Source organism: Rhinatrema bivittatum, chromosome 3, assembly GCF_901001135.1.
Source record: "Rhinatrema bivittatum chromosome 3, aRhiBiv1.1, whole genome shotgun sequence".
Classification (NCBI taxonomy): Eukaryota; Metazoa; Chordata; class Amphibia; order Gymnophiona; family Rhinatrematidae; genus Rhinatrema; species Rhinatrema bivittatum.
Window position 1 is genome coordinate 322,866,711 of NC_042617.1, and position 23,620 is coordinate 322,890,330.

The following is a 23,620-nucleotide window of genomic DNA, read 5'->3' on the forward strand; positions in this document are numbered from 1 at the left end:
CCTCTCTGTTCCTACTCTTGTGATGCAGGATCACCACAGCTCTTCTCCAGTCATATGGCACCACTTCCGCTTCCAGGGATCTATTGAACAGGTCCTTCAGCGGACCCGCCAGAATATCTCTCAGCTCCCTCAGTATCCTGGAATGAACCTCATCCGGCCTTGTCCACTTTGCTTTCCTAGCTCTTCCCATACATTCTCTTCTGTAAATGGAGTTTCATCTACCCCATCTCAATCTATGGTCTTCTCAACCAGCAATGGTCCATTTCTAGGGTCTTCTTTAGTGAACACCGAGCTAAAGGGGTAGGGGAAGAAATGCAGTGAGTGAGAGTGGTGAGAGTAAATTGAAATGAAGGGTGAGGGGATGAACAGGAACCAAGTGATTTTAACCTGGTGGTTCAGGCATCAGTACTTCCCACTATCTATTATTGCAATGCCATATACCTTGGACTCCCTGAATCAACTCTGAAACCACTTCAGCGGCACATTTAATTAGCAGAGTTAAACGCTATGATCATATCACCCCTATATTAATACAATTCCAATGGCTTCTGGTGTGTTTCATAGTCCATTCAAAAATACTATTTATGACTTATAAAATATGAAGTAGCTCTCATTGTCCTTGGGCTAATTTATTGCTTCATATTTATCAACCAACAAGGAGTCTCAGTTCTCAAGAAAGAGGCCTGCTCGAGGTTCCCTCAATTAAAAAAGCTAAAGTATTAACTCCACGAGTCTGTGCCTTTTCTGGAGCTGCACCTAATTTATGGAATTTTATACCTGCATCTCTGAGATTTGAAGAAGGTCCCAAGAAATTTAAAATAACTTTTAAGTCATTCTTGTTGAAGCAAGCATTTAATTGAGAGGTGCCCGCATATATTCAAAAGCAACTCTGGCGCTTTCAGGTTCCTTTCATGTTACATAGCGGCAGAGAGTAATTAGGTTCAAATCAACAATCTTACAGGCCTTCTTGATTTGGCAAGTAACTTGTCTTATTTTAGGCCGGTTAAGAATGTTTTTTTGTTATTTTAGACTGTTTTATATTTATGTAATCTATTTTGTTACTTGTAACTATTATGTACGTTATTATGTAAATCACTTAGAGCTCACGCACAAAGCGATTAAAATGTTTTAATAAATAAACAAGGAAGTAAGAATATTAGGGAAGAAGAAAAGGGAGGGAGGGAGTAAAGGAGTGAAGAGGAGAGGGATGGGAAAGGGCAGTGAGTGAGTGAGTTGGGGCGATAGGAAGGGAATGGCTTGTGAGTAAGGGGAGGGAATGTGAGGAGGCAAAAGCAGTGTGGTAAGAAGAGAAGGAAAAGAGTAGGAGAAAAAGGGAGCGAGTGAGAGAGGAGAGGATGAAGGAAGGAAGGGAAGTGAATGAGAGGGTTAAGAGTGAAGTGGAAGGATGGGATGGAGTGAGAGAAGAGAGGGAAGAGAGTGGCATGGGAGTGAGAGAAGAGAGGGAAGAGAGTGGCGTGTGAGAAGGAAAAGGAGAGGAAAGGGAATCAAGGAGATCATGTCAGTGTTTGTAAAGAGAATGATATGAAGGGAATGTGAGTGAGAGGAGAGCAGGAAAAAAAAGTAGCCATAAGCTAGAAATAAGCTAGGAGCAGTGTATACCTAAGTAAAAAAGTTGAATAGTTCAGCTCAGTTACTCACCTTGGAAAGGTGTTAAGGTAGTGTGATTGGGTTTGAATAGGGACCAACATTTGTTAATCAAGAGAGCAGTGAGTCACTCAGGCTGACTAACTGAAGTTAGACTGTTTGTATTTCCCAACCCACCCACCCCTAGCTCATCCCTAAATTTATAGGCAGGTGCCACTTTCACAAAAAAAAAAAAAAAAAAATCAACAAAAACTTTATTGAGAATTCGATCAGACCCTGGTAGGCCGCTGCGTCAGTCAAAAAAGCAAACAGAATGTTGGGAATTATTAGGATGGGAATGGTGAATAAAACGGAAAGTGTCATAATGCCTCTGTATCGCTCCATGGTGAGACCACACCTTGAATACTGTGTACAATTCTGGTCACCGCATCTCAAAAAAGATATAATTGCGATGGAGAAGGTACAGAGAAGGGCTACCAAAATGATAAAGGGAATGGAACAGCTTCCCTATGAGGAAAGACTAAAGAGGTTAGGACTTTTCAGCTTGGAGAAGAGACGGCTGAGGGGGGATATGATAGAGGTGTTTAAAATTATGAGAGGTCTAGAACGGGTAGATGTGAATCGGTTATTTACTCTTTCAGATAATAGAAAGACTAGGGGGCACTCCATGAAGTTAGCATGGGGCACATTTAAAACTAATCGGAGAAAGTTCTTTTTTACTCAACGCACAATTAAACTCTGGAATTTGTTGCCAGAGAATGTGGTTCGTGCAGTTAGTATAGCTGTGTTTAAAAAAGGATTGGATAAGTTCTTGGAGGAGAAGTCCATTACCTGCTATTAAGTTCACTTAGGGGTAGATTTTATAATTTTGCGCAAGCGCGTACCTTATAAAATCCGGGGTCAGCGCGCGCAAGGAGGTGCACATTTGTACAACCTGCGCGCGCCGAGCCCGGTGCGCGCTGCCTGTTCCCTCCGAGGCTGCTCCGAAATCGGAGCGGCCTCAGAGGGAACTTTCTTTCCTCCCCCCGCACCTTCCCCTTCCTTCCCCTACCAAACCCACCCCCCCGGCCCTATCTAAACCCACCCCCTACTTTTGTTGGCAGATTTACGCCTGCTTTCAGCAGGCGTAAATCTGCGCGCACCATCACCCGACCCGGGGGCTGGTCCAGAGGCCTCGACCATGCCCCCGGGCCGGCACCACGCCCCCGGTCCCGCCCCAAACCGCCCCCTGACCCTGGACACGCCCCCGGACATGCCCCCTCCCCACCCCTTTTACAAAGCCCCGGGACTTGCGCGCTGGCGGCCTATGCAAAATAGGCGCGCCGGCACCCTGCGCGCGTAAATCCGGCCGGATTTACGTGCGCAGGGCCTTTAAAATCTGGCCCTTAGAGAATAGCCACTGCCATTAGCAATGGTTACATGGAATAGACTTAGTTTTTGGGTACTTGCCAGGTTCTTATGGCCTGGATTGGCCACTGTTGGAAACAGGATCCTGGGCTTGATGGACCCTTGGTCTGACCCAGTATGGCATTTTCTTATGTTCTTCTTATGTTCTTATGTAGGAGAGAAAGTGAGTGAGAGAGAGGAGGAGATGAGAGCAGTGGGAGGAAAAGGGGAGTGGAGGAAAGGAAGAAGATGCAGATTCTGAGAAAGGGAGGAACAGGCAGTAGGATTCCCAAACATATGGCAGAGTTGCCAATTTCCTAGAAATATTTTTACAGATCCCTGCCGCTCCCCTTCTGCAGCATTTCAAATCACTAAAATGGCAAGACTACAAGGGAGACCCCCACATCCACTTCCCAAGTCATCCAAACTCCCGCCAACATGGCCCTCTCAAAGATTTGAAATGTTGCATGTGGCTCTCCACTTAAAAAGTCTGAAGGACTCCTGATTTATGGCATCTAAAAACTTTGTCTCCCTGGTGAGACATTCAACCAATAAATGTTGAGGTATTTGAAACCTCCTATTATTTCTCTGTTGCGAGCTTGTGTCGCTTGTCTAATCTGTTAGCATTTCAGTCTTTTTCACCACCCTGGTCAGGTGAAATTCTCACTGCTATATTCTTCTCCATCACACATGGAATTTCGATCTATAGAAATCTCAGAGTGCAGTTTGTTTGCTGCAGAACTTGTATCCTACATAGGGTTGCCAACTGACTCCAGATTTTCACGACAAGTTGATCCAGTCCTGGTTTTATCCCATTGCATGCTGGGATTTATTTTGAGTTCCCTATTGCATTCCCTAAGAAAAGCAAGATTATAAGTACTTGCATGGAGGGGAATAAAAACCAGGACTGGATTAACCTATCCAGAAAATCTAGAGCCAGTTGGCATCCTTAATCCTACATGACTACGTTATCCTTAACTTATAATGCCACCTCAGAACCAGTTCAATCTGCTCTGTCAATTCAACAGATTTTGTCCCATTGTCTGTTTATCCATTTTCCATCAGGTCTCCGAGATGCCTACTATGTATATACCGCTAACGCTCCAATTTTATTTTTTAGACTTCCACTATCTTCACACAGATACCTACATTTATTCTTTTTATGACTTTTGAGAATCTGAATATTAACAGATGTCACAGGGTTCTCAAGCATTGATATCAGGAAACCCATTAACTTTTAAGAAAAAAACAATACTGCTTGTTAATTCATCCTCAGTACAAAACACAGGAATACAGACAGATTCCTAGGCATACAAAGATAACAAACATAAAACATAGAAATGATGGCAGAAAAGGACCAAATGGTCCATCCAGTCTCCCCAGTAAGCTTATGGTAAATAATACAGTATCGCACAAACACACTGCTGCCAGAAAGGACTATGGTGACCTTTCCTCAAGATTACATAAATGCAGCTAGAATACATGGCAGGCGTCCCAGACTACAGCCCAATACAAAGTTCTTTGTAAGTCTTTAAATTGTAATGATTTTCCATAAGCAACAAGTTTTTACTGTATATAAATCAGTATTTAATTATTAGAAGCTTTAAGCTTGTAAAATAAACTATAAATAACTGCACTGTAGCTAGATAGCTAAACAGAAAGACCTGGCATAGAGCCTATACAGGCTATAAATTTATAAACAAGTAAAAAGTTATAAATATGATGAGAATTGTGAGCTCGAGGCTGCTGTCTAACTCTGTTACGACAGGGGATAGCAGTCCGAGACCTGGCATTAACCTGTATAGATAAGTTAACCATTTTATTTTTCTGTATGCATTTTAGAAAAGATATGAATAATTTACTCATATATAACAAATGAACATATTCTTTTATGGAATATTCTTTTGTCCAATTATTGAGCTGTGTCTTTATAAAATAATTATCGCTCTCATATTAATACATTAATTCCTAGGAGCAATGATGTGTTATGCTTATAAGACATGGGGTCCTGGAGAGAGTGACCTATAAAAGGGTACTCCTTGTTAATGATTCCCTCCTCCAGCACTACCTGACAGAGTGAACCAAAGACAGAGCTGACATAAGGTAATTTGAAATTTTTCATATTTGTCTGCTTTTTTATTTAAATCAACCTGAACTACCTCCATTTTTTCCACACATTCTCTCTATCAGGAAGTTATTTACCCTTCTGCGAATTTGATCACCATTGTAAGTTTACTGCACTTGCTGATTTAGATTGATTGCAATCTGGCCATTTTTTGTAAAAGACAGAATATCAAACAACTGTAAATAAATAAGTAACTTCCCTTTGAAAACACCTTACTTCAAATCCAATTTTTATTTCCTCTCCACTTTTCCAAATGCTCAAAGAGGCAACAGCAGTAAAACAATACATCAGCCACATGCTCCTGAGCGACTGTCGGCTCTCCTCCATACAGGTCGATCCAGTAAGGCCGCGGTAAAAACAGTGAGGTAGTGTCAGGCGCACCCTTCCTCCCCGCACGCACAGTTCTCTTCACTAACTCCCCGATACTCTCCTCTAATCGCATGCAAATGCATGCCGCGGCTGTGAAGCGTTAGGGAAGGGTTATGCCCGCACAACCCATTTTACTGTATAGGCGCTGTAACAGCGCCTATATAGTAACCTGGGTGCGCTGGTACCTGTCATTTCAAATGACATTTGAAATGACAGGCACCAGGAAGTGTAAAAAAGTTTAAAAAGTGTAAAAAACAAAAAACCTGTGTGTTATATAAAAAAAAAACAATTTTAAATACCTGTCGGAGGGCCGTGGGTCCAGGCGGCCGGTGGGCGGCGGGCAGCCATCAGCGGCATCCGGTAGTCCCTTCTCCCTTCCTCCCTCCCTCCCCTGCCTGGATGAGCGCCAAAATCGCACGGGCGGGTCGGCAGCGGGGGGGGGGGGGGGGCGGCAGCAGGATCCGGGAGCGGCGGGTAGGCAGCAGCGGGGTCCGGGGGGGCAGCGGCAGCGGGGTCCGGGAGGGGCAGCGGCAGCGGGGGTCCGGGGGGGGGGGCAGCGAGATCCGGGGAGCCAGCAGCGGCAGCATGTTCGATCGGGCAGGCAGGTAGGTGGCAAAGTAAAGATGGCCGCCTGCACGGGAAAATCGTGCAATTGGCCGCTGAAGACGTGACGTCACACCCCGTGACGCCAAACGTCGTGACGTCACGTCTTCAGCGGCCATGCACGATTTTCCCGTGCAGGCGGCCATCTTTACTTTGCCACCTACCTGCCTGCCCGATCGAACATGCTGCCGCTGCTGGCTCCCCAGATCTCGCTGCCACCCCCGGACCCCGCTGCCGCTGCCCCCCCCGGACCCCGCTGCCCCCCTGGACCCCGCTGCTGCCTACCCGCCGCTCCCGGATCCTGCTGCCGCCCCCCCCGCTGCCGACCCGCCCGTGCGATTTTGGCGCTCATCCAGGCAGGGGAGGGAGGGAGGAAGGGAGAAGGGACTACCGGATGCCGCTGATGGCTGCCCGCCGCCCACCGGCCGCCTGGACCCACGGCCCTCCGACAGGTATTTAAAATTGTTTTATTTTTTTATATAACACACAGGTTTTTTGTTTTTTACACTTTTTACACTTACCATAGCAGGCCCGAGCCTTGCTACTTTTTCGTTTGTTTTTTTTTTGCCCTGGTCCCGTCCGGTCTCCTGCAGCCCCGTCCGGTCCGGACGGGGCTGCAGGAGACCGGACGGGACCAGGGCGGGTAAGCAATGTTTTTACCCTACACTACACTACACTAACTCCTACTAGGGGGAGGCGGTAAACTAGCAGGTTAAGGCCGCGGCAGAACAGCGGGTCACGGAGGAGATAATATCAGCGCCCGTTACAGTATCGCAGGGGAATAGCTAATTCCTTCATTATACAGCTTTTTCGTTCATTTACATGCCGGGTGCGGAAAGGGTTATGCGTCTGTTTTCAGAAGCGATACGGACGCGTGAAACTGGAGACTGTATCGCCGAATTGCCTTGCGCGCCCGAATTGTGCGCTACGAGCACGTTACAGACGGGCAATCCTCGAGCGGACGATACTGGATCGACCTGATAGCCAGCAGAACTATCGTTTTAAGAAAAGCATAGATATGTCCTTTACTTACAGCTCTCGTTTCATACAGCACCAGCTTCTGTACACAGCTGATGATCGGGGCAGAGGCTGGCATGCTGGCAGTGCCACACTTTATCTGCCCAAAGGCAGCACTCGTCTTCAGCTAGTTCCAAAGATCAAATCTATAATTAACAAACAAAAATGTTCTCTTTAGAAATGATGTTTAGTTAAACAATAATTGGTAGAATTCACAGGAAACTATCATGTTCATTATCATGTTTACTGTCAAAACAGCTGCCAGAATAAGGAGCTCTCAAACCAGTCCTTGGGGCACACCTAGCCAATCAAGTTTTCAAGATATCTACAATGAATATGCCTGAGATAGATCTGCATGCACTGCCTGCATTATATGCAAGTCTACTGTAAATATTCTGAAAACCTGACCTGCTAAGTGTACCCCAAGGACTGCATTGAGAATCATTATCCTAGAACAGTCACTTATGTAAGCATGTCCCTCCCCCAGTGGGGCAGGACCTGCTGAAGTCACTGTTCTGCTGATGCAGCCGGGGTCTGCTCTCCAAGGTAAGCTAGGATGTGAAACTGTGTACAACCCAAGAAAAGCTATCCCCACTGCTACTTTTCATCATGTTACAGAGCCTACCACGGTTCACAGAAAATACTGTCCCCAGTGCCAGCAAATGGAGCTCATAGAAAGAGATGGGGGAAGGAGGAACTTAGGGCATCAATAGAGGAGGAGAGAGCCAGTGAGGACTGGTGTGTTTTACAAAAACACATTAAGAAGCCTTTTCTTTTTCTTCAAACTGATAATTCCAGATTCCTTGAGATGGCAACACTGGGTCTTATTGAAGAGTTTGACTCATCAAACCCAGAGATGTGGAATGTGTAATGCTTTTCTTTCTATATTCCAATTAAATAATATCACAGTCAAAACTCAAAAGAAAAAAGTCATTCTACTGACTGTTCTGGAATCAGCTCCATGCATTACCACATGTTCACTAATTTATCCAGAATCATCTACAGATAAATCTCCTGAAAGGGTTACAAAACCCCAGATGCCAGGTTGACCGGGTGCCTAAAATTTACCAAGAGAGGCTGTGAGGAGTAGCAGTGGCTGGAGCAGGGAAAAGCAGCAGCCACCGCCAAGTTGGAAAGTGAAGCAGCAGGGCCCAGGAAGAGTGACCGGAGCTGGGAGCAACAGCTGGGCTACAGAAGGGAAGAAATGGAAGAGAAAGGCTGAAGGGGAAGGGAAGAGCAAATAATGTTAAAAAAAAAAAAACAACAACAACCCCACAAAGATTTTTCCCTTGCACCTAAGAATCTTGGCTGGTACTTTCATTTTCTAATGAATTTGGCACCTCATCTTATGGTAAGACTTTGGCTGTGCTGAAAATGCAATTCTGAGTCAGATCATTAGAAATTATTCAGAGATTTCTATGCATTACAATGTCACCACCTAATTTCCTGCAGTTTCTTAGGAAAATGGTAATACAGTTATGGGGCACATGTAAGAAGTGGATATTGTTCTGTAATGTAAGACAGAAAGTTCTTAGGTGCTTGCTCTGATGAATGAGAAAGCTCCAGACATCCAGGAAGCCTCTGTACCTCATTTCCAGCAGGAGTTACCAGCCTTCCCTGTACTCTTCCACATCTATTGTAGAGTCGTAAAAGACAAGACCACCCTGAGAAAATATTGATAGCTGGTTTTGTTTTAACCTATTGCATTGCTATAAAACATGGAATACAAGAACATAAGAACATGTCATACAGGGTCAGACCAAGGGTCCATCAAGCCCAGCATCCTGTTTCCAACAGTGGCCAATCCAGGCCATAAGAACCTGGTAGGTACCCAAAACCTAAGTCTATTCCATGTTACTGTTGCTAGTAATAGCAGTGGCTATTTTCTAAGTCAACTTAATTAATAGCAGGTAATGGACTTCTCTTCCAAGAACTTATCCAATCCTTTTTTTAAACACAGCTATACTAACTGCACTAACCACATCCTCTGGCAACAAATTCCAGAGTTTAATTGTGCACTGAGTGAAAAAGAACTTTCTCAGATTAGTTTTAAATGTGCCACATGCTAACTTCATGGAGTGCCCCCTAGTCTTTCTATTATCTGAAAGAATAAATAACCAATTCACATCTACCCGTTCTAGACCGTTCTCATGATTTTAAACACCTCTATCATATCCCCCCTTAGCCGTCTCTTCTCCAAGCTGAACCTCTTTAGCCTTTTCTCATAGGGGAGCTGTTCCATCCCCTTTATCATTTTGGTCGCCCTTCTCTGTACCTTCTCCATCGCAACTATATCCTTTTTGAGATACGGCAACCAGAATTGTGCACAGTATTCAAGGTGCGGTCTCACCATGGAATGACACATAGGCATTATGACATTTTCCATTTCATTCACCATTCCCTTTCTAATAATTCCCAACATTCTGTTTGCTTTTTTGACTGCCGCAGCACACTGAACCGACGATTTCAATGTGTTATCCACTATGATGCCTAGATCTTTTTCCTGGGTGGTAGTTCCTAATATGGAACCTAACATCATGTAACTACAGCAAGGGTTATTTTTCCCTATATGCAACACCTTGCACTTGTCCACATTAAATTTCATCTGCCATTTGGATGCCCAATCTTCCAGTCTTGCAAGGTCCTCCTGTAATGTATCACAGTCTGCTTGTGATTTTGTATCATCCGCAAAAAATGTGTTGTTCATTATAATGAATATTGCTGCATCCTACATTACATTTAGTAGTTCTATCAAAATGATAACCAGTATCTTTATTTATTTATTTTAAAACTTTTCTATACCGTCGTTAAGTTGGCTAACCATCACAACGGTTTACATAAGGGCACAACGATGAACATATGGGTGGTATCAATGACAAATTAGAAATGTGAAATATTAAAGTTAACTGGTAAATAAAGTCTTATCATTTAGTCCATTTATTTGTTGAATGCAGAGGACTACAGTCTAATCTACTGTCCTGGGAAATTGGTCACGAGCGCCAGTGATCTAAGCTATTATCTCTAAAGTTGCAAGAATATCTTTGCCACTGCCTGAAGTTCAGATGTTGGAAGCAATGCCAGAACTGCTCCAAATATAAGTGATAATCGCAACATCCTCAACTGGGTGTCGTGCAGACGACCCTGCAGCTCAAGGGTGGAGCAAGTCCTGGTTTTACTCTCATTGCTTGTCAGAAACCTAAATGTCCACAGACCCAGTAGGGTGAAACTAAGCCTGATGCAGCCCATCTTGTTGGACATGGAATCATACGATTACCCTTTGCATGAAAATGATGGACCAGTCATCCACTCAGGGCCAGCACAACCTATTAGGCGAACTAGGTGATCGCCTATGGCACAGATCATTAGGGAACGCTGAAGAGCAGTCATGTGGTGTCACGAGTGGAACCTATCCTGATCACAGCAAAGAGGAGTAGAGATTTGGCAGCCGCGAATGAGATAGGAGACCAGGGTGCAGCACAAGGCAGAAGGTTCCTAAGGCGCCTAATACCCTTGCACCACCCCCTCATCCACTGCATCAATAGCAGATGCAAAAAACACTAGCACTTTAGTGCATCTACTAATTTTAAGTTTCTGTGATATTACTGTAGTGGTATATTTGTCCTTTAATATTTTTACATTGTCTTATTACCATGTTTGGCCTTGCTCTGTTTCGGCTGTCATGGTTTTATGATGTATGCTGCCTTAGGTGAAGTTCCATTAAAAAAACAAAAACAGGTAATAAACTGAAGTAATAAATAGTTGTGATTGTTTATTTTATCTGAAGTCATTTTATATTTACTGTGTTTGGAGGTTTATAGCTTTTTATTTGGTAATTATATTGTACACCAATATGAGCAATAAAATCCCAAAGAATCAAACACACTCACACAGGTCTGAAGCGGACAATCAGGTCCTGAGATGACAAGAAAGTGCTGGACCAACGTGGGTTTCGGATGCTCTCCTTTAGGCGACAGTTATCTAGGCTGCAAGAAAGAAGACCTGATGAACAGAATCCGACAACATCCTGGTGATCAACTATACGAGCAGACCCTGAAGGAAGCCGGGCGATCGCCTAGAGCTCAAAAGTTTGGGAGCAGCAAAATGAGGCCCAGAGGGGGGGAGCCAATGCTGCCAAAGAAGGGAGCGTTGTGCTGGAGCTGCCACCAATAGGGGGTTCCGTCTAGGGCGCCCAGGCCTCTTGCAGCGGCCCTTTAAGCAGAGTACCAAAGCAGACCGTCAGCACAACCGGCAAGGCTCTGCACCTGCCGCGTACTCCTTTCGCTCAGGCCTCGGGGCAGAGGCGCGTTAGGAGCAGCCGATCTGGCCTGGGAGTGTCAGCACTGGTCACCGGGGTCGGGGGCAGCCGAGTGCACAAGCTGAGAGATAAGCGTGGCCAGAGCACCGCCAACCGATCAGCCCGCAGCTCCGGTCCTGGTTTTCCATCAGTGCATGCATGGACTTGTAGTCCTGTTTGGTTTTTGTTCTCACAGAAACGCTGAAGGGAAATCAGAACTACAACTCCATGCATGCACAGGGTCAAAACCGACCTGGCGACGGTTGGCAGCCCTTCCGCTGTGCACCACCTCTGTCTCCAGGCACCGCACTAAATTACCCCCACCCCGAGCTCTCACACTTCACCACGGCGATCACCCTCAGAGCTACCGTTACCCGAGAGCCTCCCCTTCCAAGGCTGCGCGCCGAGCACCCGCACTTCCGGCCGTACCGCCGCGGGACGGGGAGCCACTGGAGTCAAAATAGCTCCAAAGGCGCGAGCAGGCGCTGACCGTGGTGCTAGTAGATGGGGGGGGGGGGGGGGGTGTGCACAACGCCGCATGGCGTCCAGAGAGAATGATAGGCTCACCGTCTGTAGGCCCCGGCGCGAGGCAGCGCGTGCGGCCCCTTTAAGACGCAGCTGCGCACGGTTGCCATGGCGACGGGGCGACACAAAGCCGAGCGGGAGCGGGAGGCTGAATTCCTCGCTGCCGAGGCCCGGGTTGCAGGTAGGACCTGCTGCCCTCGCTGCCGGGGAGTCAGACGAGAAGGGTCTTACAAGGCTGTGAGGATTTGTTGGATTTCCTAGCTACATTCTTCTTTGTCTTGTCCGTATGCAGTAGGCACTGACTCTTGTCTGCGCCTGTACAAGCGCTGCCTATTTCTAGGAGGCCAGAGGAGGGATTAGAGCAGATAGACAGACTAAATAACTATATAAATAACTAAATAACTAAATAACTATTCTTATCCAATACTGTACTATTTTTATCCAATACTTGTAATCGCATATTACTACCAACATCCCCCACGTTCGAGGTATATCCAATTCCATCAGTTTAAATAGTTTACTATTTCCGCACAGTTACACCTACTGTTTACTACTTATTTATTCTTGTACAAGCCGTTAAGCCCGTTAAAACGGGCTACATCCCTCTGTCTCTCACCTCCCCCTCATTCTCTCTCCCCTCACTCTTCACCACCCCCTACCTCCCTCCCTCTCACCCACTCCTCCCTCTCCTCTCACTCACTCCCTCCCCCTCCCTCCCTCTCACTCACACTCAGTCCCACTCACTCTCCCTCAGTCCCACTCCCTCCCCCTCCCCCTCAGTCTCACTCCCTCCCTCCTCTCTCCCTCCCTCTCACACTCAGTCCCATGCCCTCCCCCTCCGTCCCACTCCCTCCCCCTCTCCCTGAGTCCCACTCCCTCCCCCTCAGTCCCACTCCCTCTCTCCCTCTCTCCCTCTCTCTCAGTCCCACTCCCTCCCTCTCTCAGTCCCACTCCCTCCCTCCCTCTCTCCCTCCCTCTCTCTTCCCCCTCACTCAGTCCCCCCTCTCACTCAGTCCCACTCCCTCCCTCCCTCTCACTCAGTCCCACTCCCTCCCTCTCACTCAGTCCCACTCCCTCTCTCTCCTCCCCTCTCACTCAGTCCCTCCCTCTCTCTGTCAGTCCCTCCCTCTCTCTCTCCTCCCTCGCTGCCGCCACTGCCACCCGACGCCGCCGCTGCTGCCGACGCCGCTGCCACCCGCCGCCGCCGCCGCTGCCACCGCCGCTGCCATCCGACGCAGCCGCCGCTGCCACCCGCTGCCGCTGCCATCCGACTCCGCCGCCGCCGCTACCACCGGACGCCGCCGCTGCTGCCACTCAACGCCGCCGCCGCCACTGCCTCCCGACACCGCCGCTGCCACTGGACGCCGCCATTTTTTTTCGGCTCAGACCGACGTGCTCGCCCGCACATGGTGGTAGAGCTGGTCTCTACTGCGCATTTGCGGCACGTCGCTCATCCTTCGTTTATTAGGTAGGATTATTTTTATTATTTATTGTTATATGCATTCTGTTTACTGTTTCTATGCATTATGTTTATTGTTTATTGATTTCTGATTATTATTCATTGTTCTATGTACACCATATCTATGGTAATTCCCACTCTGGTTATATGTAAACCGAAGCGATATGTACCAGTACATGATCTTTGGTATATAAAAGTCTTTAAATAAATAAATAAATAAATAAATAAATAAATAGCAACAAATCACCCGAACCTGATGGTATCTGCCCAGAGTTCTCAAAGAAATAAAATATGAAATTGCAGATCTGCTCCTGTCAATGGGTGGCATATCATTAAAATCTGCCACTGTATCTGAAGAAGGGGGTTGGCCACTGTAACGCTGATTTAAAAAAAAAAAAAAAAAAAAAGTTCTAGGGGCTGATCCAAGAAATTATAGACCATTGAACCTGACATTGGTTCTGCTAAAAATTACTGGGCATATGGAGACCTTCAGGGACATGGTAGCTAAGTCTCAACTCCATTCTGGCAGCCCTGGTGCTGCCTTGGAGGAGGAAGCTCTCTTGATCGGCAAGCATCAACCTACTGCAGCAGGAAAGGATCCTATAGCAAGGACCTGCTCTCCAGGTGGTGCACTGTCCTCTTGCACCAACGATGTGTCTCCCAGGGCTACTGCCCAGGAGAGAAGGGTTATCGGCCGTCATAGTTGGTGATTCGATTATTAGGAATGTAGACAGCCGGGTGGCTGGTGGGTGTGAGGATCGCCTGGTAACATGCCTGCCTGTGTGAAGTTGGCAGACCTCACGCATCACCTAGATAGAATTTTAGACAGTGCTGGGGAGGAGCCGGCTGTTGTGGTACATGTGGCACCGACATAGGAAAATGTTGGAGGGAGATTCTGGAAGCCAAATGTAGGCTCTTAGGTAGAAAACTGAAATCCAGAACCTCCAGAGTAGCATTCTCTGAAATGCTCCGTTTCCCGTTGATAGCAGGGCTAAATTAGCCATGCTGTCATGGGATCTGTCCTTCAGGCCTGGTAGGCGGAGCTTGTGTAGTAGAATACAGAGCTTTGTTCTGTGCGCCTGCGCGTGCCTTCCTGCGCAGCAGAACAGATTCTCCTCAGTCTGTTCTTTCCACGCGCGGGATCGCACGCAGAGCTTAGGAGTTCTCCTCAGTGAATAGATAATTTTATTTAAAATGTCAAAAAAGTTAGATCCGAGGCCGTCGGGGTTCAAGCCCTGTTCATGCGCTAAAATCATGTCCATAACCAATGGACATGATTTTTGTTATCGGTGCCTGGGCGCAGAACATGACCAGACCTCTTGTCCCCACTGCGGCCGTATGTCCCCTGGGGCTAGAAGGCAGAGAGCGGCAAAGATCCAGCAGTTCCAGGTCACAGCAGGAGGACAGTATGCTCCCCCCTCGGAAGCCCATTCCTCGCCGGGGCCTAGGAAGATCAAGGCCCCGAAGATAGGAAGGGCAGCCTCAGTGGAGCCGTCACAATCCCGGCACAGGGACATGGTAGAAGGGGCGCATCACTGCAAACCTTCGTCATCTACCGCCCGAACAGCAGCATTCTCTGAAATGCTCCTTGTTCCACGCGTATATCCCCAGAGGCAGGCAGAGCTCCAGAGTCTCAGTGTGTGGATGAGATGATGGTGCAAGGAAGAGGGATTCAGTTTTGTAAGGAACTGGGGAACCTTTTGGGGAAGGGGGAGTCTTTTCCGAAAGGCTGGGCTCCACCTTAACCAGGGTGGAACCAGGCTGCTGGCGCTAACCTTTAAAAAGGAGATAGAGCAGCTTTTAAACTAGAACAAAGGGGAAAGGTGACAGTTGCTCAGCAGTGCATGGTTCAGAGGGAGGTATCTTTCAAGGATACTAATGAAGCAGGAGAGTTGTAGCATCCCAAGAGAGAGTTTCCAATAAAATCTAAATAAAGTAATAGCAAAAGTAGTCCATGTGCCTATAAGTAAAGTATCATCTGAGCTAAAAGATTCCAATTTATCCCTATCAATTAAAAAGCAAATGTTAATAAAAACAAAAAATACACTTTGAAATGTTTGTATGCTAATGCCAGAGGTCCAAGAAGTAAGATGGGAGAATTAGAATGTATAGCAGTGAATGATGACATAGACTTAATTGGACTCTCAGTGACATGGAGGAAGGAGGATAACCAAAGAGATAGTGTCATATCAAAGTACAAATTATGTCACAATGATAGGGAGGAGCAACTTGGTGGGGGGATGGACTTTATGTTCGGCATGGCATAGAGTCCAACAGGATAAGGATCCTGCAAGAAATTAAATGCACAATAGGATCTTTATGAGTAGAAATTCCATGTGTGTTGGGGAAGAGTATAGTGTAGGAGTATACTACCATCCACCTGCTATGAGAAATTAGGGAAGCTAACCAAATTGGTAGTGTAGTAATGGGGATTTCAATTGCTCCAATATTGACTGGGTAAATGTATCATCAGGACATGCTAGAGGGATACATTTCCTGGAGGGAATAAATGAAAGCTTTTTGGAGCAATTGGTCCAGGAACCAAGGAGAGAAGAAGTTATTTTAGATCTGATTCTTAGTGGAGGACAGGGTTTGATGAGAGAGGTAACGGTGATGGCACCGCTTGGCAATAGTGATCATAACATGATCAAATTTGAATTAATGACTGGAAGGGGGACAATAAGTAAATCCATGGCTCTAGCACTAAACTTTCAAAAGGGAAACTGAGAAAATGAGAAAAATAGAAAAAACTGAAAGGTGCAGCTGAAAACGTTACAAGTGTACAACAGACATGGACATTGTTTAGAAATACCATTTTTGAAGCATAGTCCAGATGTATTCCATACAATAAGAAAGTTGGAAGGAAGGCCAAACAATTGCCAGTATGGTTAAAGGTGAGGTGAAAGAGACTATTTTAGCCAAAAACTCTTCCTTCAAAAATTGGAAGAAGGATCCATCTGAAGAAAATTGGAAAAAGCATAAGCAGTAACAAGTTAAATGTAAAGCATTGATAAGCCTGGCTAAAAGAGATTTGAAAAGAAGTTGGTCCTAGAGGCAAAAACTCATAATAAATACTTTTTAAAATATATCCGAAGAAGGAATCCTGCGAGGGAGTCAGAGGACCCTTAGATGATCTAGGGGTTAAAGAGGCACTTAAGGGAAGATAAAGCCATCGCGGAAAGGCTAAATTAATTTTTTGCTTCCATCTTGACCAAGGAGGATGTTGGGGAGATATCCTTTGCAGAGATAAGGGTGATGATTCAGATAAACTGACCCAAATCACGGTGAACCTGGAAGATGTAGTAGGCCAGATTGGCAAACTGAAGAGTAGCAAATCACCTGGGTTCTAAAAGAATTAAAAAATGAAATTTCAGATCTATTAGTAAAAATATGTAACCTATCATTAAAATCATCCTTTATACCTGAAGACTGGAAAGTGGCCAATGTAATCTCAATATATAAAAAGGGCTTCAGGGGTGATCCGAGAAACTATAGACCGGTGAGCCTGATTTCAGTGCCGGGGAAAATTGTGGAAACTGTTATAAAGAATAAAATCACAGTGTTGCGTCCGTCGGTCTCAGACAACTTCGATCTCTGTGTCTCACCTTTCTTCCTGCTCTCTCCACTAGCCTTGGGAAGATGGCTACCGCTGCGTCTTCATGCCGCGCTCTCCGGCGTCCCCGGAACGGCAATGGCAAGGCTATCCACCATGTTTCTCCTGAGGGCCTCCTAGGGTACGCATGCCACCCACGTCTTTATCCACGTCATGGCGGGAACCTTGGGGGCGTCCGCCTCGAGTGAAGTCATGCCATCTGGGTATTTAGCCTGCCCTTTGTTTGCTAACAATTCAAGTTAGCAAGGATTGGATACTCCTCCGGTCTAAACTACTCTGCAGCTTCCGTGCTGCCACTGGAAGCTCTCTCTGCCCTTTGGGGTATTTCATCTAACCTGGGTACTCGCTCCTCGAGGGCCTGCTCTCCCTGCCTTGGTGCATGCAATCCAACTACTTCTGCCTGCTGGGATCTCCAACAATACAGCTGCCAACTTACAGGCCGATACAGTACAGTGCTGTTAACCTGCTATTGGACGTGTGTTTTTTCTTACCCCTTATTCAGTAAGGGGAGGAAAACGCATGTCCAACCCGCAGCACCTAATAGCGCCCTCAACATGCAAATGCGCATGGGATACAGAAAGTAAAATGTGCAGCCAAGCTGCACATTTTACTTTCAGAAATTAGCGCCGACCCAAAGGTAGACGCTAATTTCTTCTGGCACCGGGAAACTGCACAGAAAAGCAGTAAAAACTGCTTTTCTGTGCACCCTCCGACTTAATATCATGGCGATATTAAGTCGGAGGTCCCGAAGAGTAAAAAAAGTTAAAAAAAAAAAAAAAATTTAATTCAGCTTGCGGCTGTCGGGCCGAAAACCAGACGCTCAATTTTGCCGGCGTTTGGTTTCCGAGCCCGTGGCTGTCAGCGGGCTCGAGAACCGACGCCAGCAAAATTGAGTGTCGGCTGTCAAACCCGCTGACAGCCGCCGCTCCGGGTTAAAAGGAGGCACTATGGATGCGCTAGTGTCCCTAGCGCCTCCTTTTCCCCGTTTCTACCGCACCACCTCATTTGAATACTGAATCACGCGCACCAGCGAGCGGGCGTTCGTCCGCTCTCCCGCGGACTTTACTGAATCGGCCTGCCAGTGAGTAATCTAACCTTTGTCAGTCTGTCTCATCTACAGCTCAGCACTGGGAACCTGCATCCGGAACTCCCTATACTATCGTGTGCTGCTAACATCTACCAGTGTGAGTCGGGTCTCCTTTGCTGAGGGTCCCTGGACTGCTTCTACGGGATCACCTCACTACTGCCACCTCTGGTGGTATCATCCAGCTGTATAATAAAAGACAAATCTTCTGTGTTTGCGTGTCTCCAGTCTAGCCTAGTACTGCGGTTCCTCACGGGGCTGGGCTGAATTAGCCATGCTGTCATGGGAACTGCCAATCAGGGCCCGGGAGGCGGAGCTTAAGTAGCAGAGTGTAGATTTTTGTAATCTCTGCGGCTGCGCGTGTGTTCCTGCGCAGGAAGTAACAGATTCTCCTCAGTCTGTTTTTTCCGCGCGCAGAAGCGCATGCGGAGCTTCTTTCTCCTCACAAATTTGTTTTTGGTGACAATGTCAAAGAAACCGTCCGGGTTTAAACCGTGTCCCTGCGGTAAGATCATGTCCGTCACTGGCGGGCATGATCATTGCTACCACTGCCTGAGACTGGAGCACAATCAGTCCGACTGTGCTTTTTGTAAGAAAATGTCTCCAAGAGCCTGGCGACACAGGGCCACCAATAGGCCATCAACTACTCAGTCTTCGCCAGGGCAGGTGGCGAGGACGCCACCTCAAAAAAGAAGATCTTCTTCCTGTGACCAAACCTCCGGGACCGGAGGTAGGACCAACATTCATCAAAATATTCACGGATCCGAGTCGCACATCGATGATACACGGGGCGCACGATCTACGGGAAAAATACGAGTGCACCGTGATTCCAGAACACATTCCAGACCGGAATGGAAGTTCCACTTGAAACATGGAGACTCCAAGCAACATCGCTCGACGGGCCAAAAAGGGTCGGAGCTGTCGCTGAAAACATCGACTCAGGTACTGAGAACCCAATCGGAGCCAACGGAGCCGACGCCGAGGACACCACACTCGGCCTCAATGGGACCGGAGCCGGAACAACCAGCACCGAAGGAGCTGACACTGAATCCGAAACGCCCGACACCGTCGGGATAAGAGATGGCACCACAATGCCCAGCACCAGTGTTGAAACACCCGGCGCCGTCGGGGTCGGAGCTGGCGCCGAAACGCCCGGCGCCGTCAGGGCCAGACCCGATGCCTCAGACTCTCGAGCGGATGCTGAAGCAGTCTACATTGGAACCGGCACTGCACAAACGAAAGTCAAGACATCCAGACAGAAGGTCGCACCGGGCTTCGCACAAGCAAAAACATCTAAGTAAACATATAGAGCCACACTTGGGATCTTCAAAGGATAGAAGTCTATCATCCTCTAAGAGTTCACTATCCATAAGGGATTCTCCTAAGTTTAGTGACAACTCGCATGCATGTTAGAGCTTTGGACTCCCATGACAGAGCGGCTAATTCAGCCCTGCTATCGACGGGAAAAAGCAAGTTTGCTTACCGTAAACGGTGTTTCCGTAGATAGCAAGATGAATTAGCCATGCTGACCCACCCTCCTCCCTGACAGTCACCAAGTCTTTGACTACACGAAGGCTTAATCACAAACTGAGGTGATTCCCACATTCCACATCTAACACACCGACAGAAAGAAACCCTACAATCTCAGCTAGCTCACGAGATCAATCTACTCTACCACCAAAGGGCGATCCGGTATGTTCCGGTATGTTCCCCGAGCGGACTGGAACAAAGGGTTTTACTCCCCTTACTTCCTAATTCCAAAGAAATCGGGGGGCAACCGACCCATCCTAGACCTCAGGGAATTGAACAAATGGATGGTTCAGGAAAAATTCAAAATGGTTTCGCTGAAGTCCATCCTTCCCTTATTGCAACCCAAAGACTGGATGTGTTCAATAGACCTGAAGGATGCGTATACACATATTCCAATCCACTGGTCTTCCTGGCAATACCTATGTTTCCAATAAGTGAAAATATTGTAAATGTAGAAATTTGGAAATAAAATTATTTAATCAATATGATGATGTGTATGAAATGGTGAATTGGTGAGCAGAATAGTAATGTTCTCTTGTTTTGTTGAAAAATAACACCTTAAACGTGTACAACCCATAGACATTTGTAAGGCAGCTACATGGTCATCACTCCATACCTTCACATCGCACTACTGCCTTGATCAACAAGTAGCCACTGATGCGAAGATAGGGCACGCAATCCTGCAATCTCTATCCTCTTGTACACGGTGAATGCCACACTGTTCATGATCACATACAAACATATATACCATAAACAACGTGATCGGGAGCTTGGGACTAATTCAGCCCTGCTATCAACGGGAAAAAGCAAGTTTGCTTACCGTAAACGGTGTTTCCGTAGATAGCAGGATGAATTAGCCATGCTGACCCACCCTCCTCCCTGGCAGTCATCGTCTTTCCGAACTACAGCTTAATCACAGACTGAGGAGAATCTGTTACTTTCCTGCGCGGGAACACACGCGCAGCCACAGAGAGCTAAAATCTAAATCTCTGCTTTGTAAAGCTCCGCCTCCCGAACCTGATTGACAGATCCCATGACAGCTTGGCTAATTCATCCTGCTATCTACGGAAACACCGTATACGGTAAGCAAACTTGCTTTTCCCCAGCCCCGGAATCCACCAGGGCTTGGGTAGAGAAGCATGCGGAGGGTTGTTCCAGGGATATAGGCAGTAGAAACTGGGGCAGGGGGGTTGTTAGCCCGAGGGTCATCCGCTCTGTCGCTTCGCAGCATGGAGCAATCCCCTTTCTCTCTGGGCACTGGGCTAACAGATGGCCGCTTGTTCCGCAATACAGATAGAGGCCCAAATGGCGAAGTCAGGTCTTCTCTTCATTAGTAAGGTGGGTACTACCGAGTTGCATGGGTTCTTCTAGGGCAGGGGTGGGCAAGTCCGGTCCTCGAGGGCTGCAAACCAGTCAGGTTTTCAGGATACCCCTAATGAATATGCATGAAATAGATTTGCATACAACTGAGGCAGTGTGTATGCAGGTCTCTCTCATGCATATTCATTAAGGATATCCTGAAAACCCGACTGGTTTGCAGCCCTCAAGGACCGGAATTGCCCACCCCTGTTCTAGGAGATCCCCCAAAGGAGAAGTGAAACCAAACAAGGACGAAGACGGCATTCTGGAGCGGCTCCTTTGAAGTGAGCAGAGCTCCTGGGCTCGCTGCTGGAGGCATCTGTCAATCTTTCCCGTGAGGTCAATGAGGCCTTTGAGAGAGGGAGGCAATTCTCACGCCGCTAGCTCATCCTTAATCCTGGGAGTTAAACCCTCCAGGAATACAGTGCGCAGGCAGTCTCCATGCCAGTTCAGCTCTGTGGCCAGGGTTTGGAATTTGATGCGTAGTCCATTAGCAATCGATTGCCCTGGCGCAGGTGCAGAAGGTCAGAGCACAATTTGAGTAACCGGCTGGGCTAGTCAAAGACCTACTTGTACATCGAGACAAATTGCTGGAGGTTAGAGAGAAGTGGGTCAGCGCGCTCCCACAGCGGGGAGGCCCCAGGCCAGAGCCTTCCCATCAAGAAGAGAGAGGATGAAACTTATCCGTACCGAATCATTCGGAAATCGTGCTGGCTGAAGCGAAAAATGCATATGGCATTGGTTCAAAAACCCACGACACCACCGGCGATCTCCGTCATACTGGGGTGGTGCGGGCAGGGGAATTGTCACCAGATGGGAATCTGGGATTGGCACTGGAGCAGCAACAGGCAGCGGTGGGGCCACGGGAAGGGTCAAGGAGTCCAAACATGCGGCAAGGCGATTCATATCCACCACGACAAGTTCTAGGGCTGACTGGAGGGTTTGCAATTTCTGGGCGAGGCCAGGAATGGCTTTGAGAGACGCAAGGTCCACCGAGACCATTGCCTTGGCAAACTGTTAGCTCTATGGACCCTTGGGCTGGCACGAGTGTTGACAACACCCTCGAGGGACAGCCCCCAGGGAATCTCGTAGCTGGGAGGCAGTTCAGATCCAGGAGACCCAGCAGGAGCTTTACCTATACCAACCCCGTTCCCATCAGATTGGGCCCTTGGATGCCGGGGCCAGCAGGACTTAGGCAGGGGTCTCCCAGTGCAGGGCGAACCAGCAGAGGAGGCAGTGTCAGGAAGTCCGGGTCGAGGCAGGCTGAGGACAGAAGCACCATGGGCAGTCCAGAAGTCAGGGCAAGCGGAGAGCAGGCTGAACACAGCACCAGGACAAGGGTCAGGGCAGGCAGCGGATTCGGAGAAGCCAGGAACAAGCCAAGGGTCAGGTCAGTCAGCAGACAAGGAGCAACCAGGAAGCCAAGCCAAAGTCAAAACTGAGAAGACCATCCAAGGGGCAAGGAGCCAGGGGCAGCGGAATCACGGGTGAGGAACTGGCAGGAATACGGGAACAGGCAGGAACTCAGGAACGCAGCAACACACACTCAGAGAGTAGGCCCTGTTGCCAAGGCCCTGATTGAAGCAGGGCCTGGCTTTAAATAGTCCCAGACTTGATGAGGTCATCAGTAAGGGCCATGGACTTCAGGTCCCATCCCCCTGCTGTTGGCCCTTTAAGAGGCCACGCTGTCCCGTGTGCATGCCGAATGGGGAGAAGGGCAGAGAGAGCCATGGGTGGCCCGCACAAGGGACGCCTTGACGCGAGGAGCTGTGTACCACACCGGCCCCGGCGTGCATGGCAGCGCAGCGCGCCGAACGTCAGTCCCTGGACTGGGACACAGGGTGCCCACCTCGCAGGACCGGGGGTGAGTACAGCAGTCCGATGGGGCAACTCATGGGCTGCCAAATGCAACAGTAGTTATTTCCCTATCCCCAGCGGGCTTACAATCTAATATTGTAGCTGTGGCAATGGAGGGTAAAGTGATTTGCCCAATTTCATAAGGAGCAGGTAAGAACCAATTTTCCTATCTGCAAAGACATTTCTGTACTCTCAGCTCGCACAAAACAACCTGAGTTTCAAACACAAGGTTCCTTCATAAATTGGGTTTGAATATCTGGTTGTTATGTGGCTAAACTTTACCCATTCCATTAGGGAGGATTATTTTATAACAGCTACATAGTAGTAAAGTCTGTGTAGATGATTAGTTAAAGAAGTCTGGGGGAAAGAAGAAGTGTGAAGGTTATTTTCCTTAACTAGTCAGCTTGGCAGCCAGGACTTAGCTTTAGATGTGCTTCCTCTCACCAGTGAGCAATAAGATGAAAACCAACATGTTCCAGACATTCTGTCTATTAGGAACATTCCTCTGAGTCTGTGCTATTGCAATGTAGTGATGTGACAGCCCAACAGTTCCAACCAATGTCAGACACTGCAAAATTGTTAAAGCAATTATGTAGATACTGGATTCAGCAAGAAAGTTACAGGTATATACATAGAGCAAAAAATGTACAGCAAAACCTAAAAATGTATTGCGTGCATGCAATTCAGAGATTTTTAATTGTGACTAGTGTGTTTCGTATACAGTTTTTACAGAATGTGAAGTACAGTGTTAGAGGCAATAAAAAAATAGTAATGCCTTAACATAAGTGCTAAAT

General features: G+C 47.4%; 2 protein-coding genes across 7 annotated transcripts in view; one reads left to right on the top strand and one right to left on the bottom strand.

Moving 5' to 3' along the window:
* The window catches only part of FIG4 (FIG4 phosphoinositide 5-phosphatase), a 600,391-nt gene extending 588,493 nt beyond the window's left edge, over positions 1-11,898 (bottom strand). The window contains 3 exon segments of the mRNA XM_029595282.1: positions 7,122-7,251; positions 10,993-11,088; positions 11,774-11,898. Of these exon segments, the coding sequence (XP_029451142.1) occupies positions 7,122-7,184 (63 nt within the window). The 5' untranslated portion in view covers positions 7,185-7,251; positions 10,993-11,088; positions 11,774-11,898.
* Positions 11,899-12,033: 135 nt separating this feature from the next.
* The window catches only part of AK9 (adenylate kinase 9), an 829,950-nt gene continuing 818,363 nt past the window's right edge, over positions 12,034-23,620 (top strand). For 5 of the 6 annotated variants that reach the window (XM_029595283.1, XM_029595287.1, XM_029595288.1 and 2 more), the window contains exon 1: positions 12,034-12,105. The gene's annotated coding sequence lies outside the window, so the exon portion shown is untranslated. Of the gene's footprint in view, positions 12,162-23,620 lie in introns of all 6 variants that reach the window. The other variant, XM_029595284.1, reaches the window with a different exon arrangement.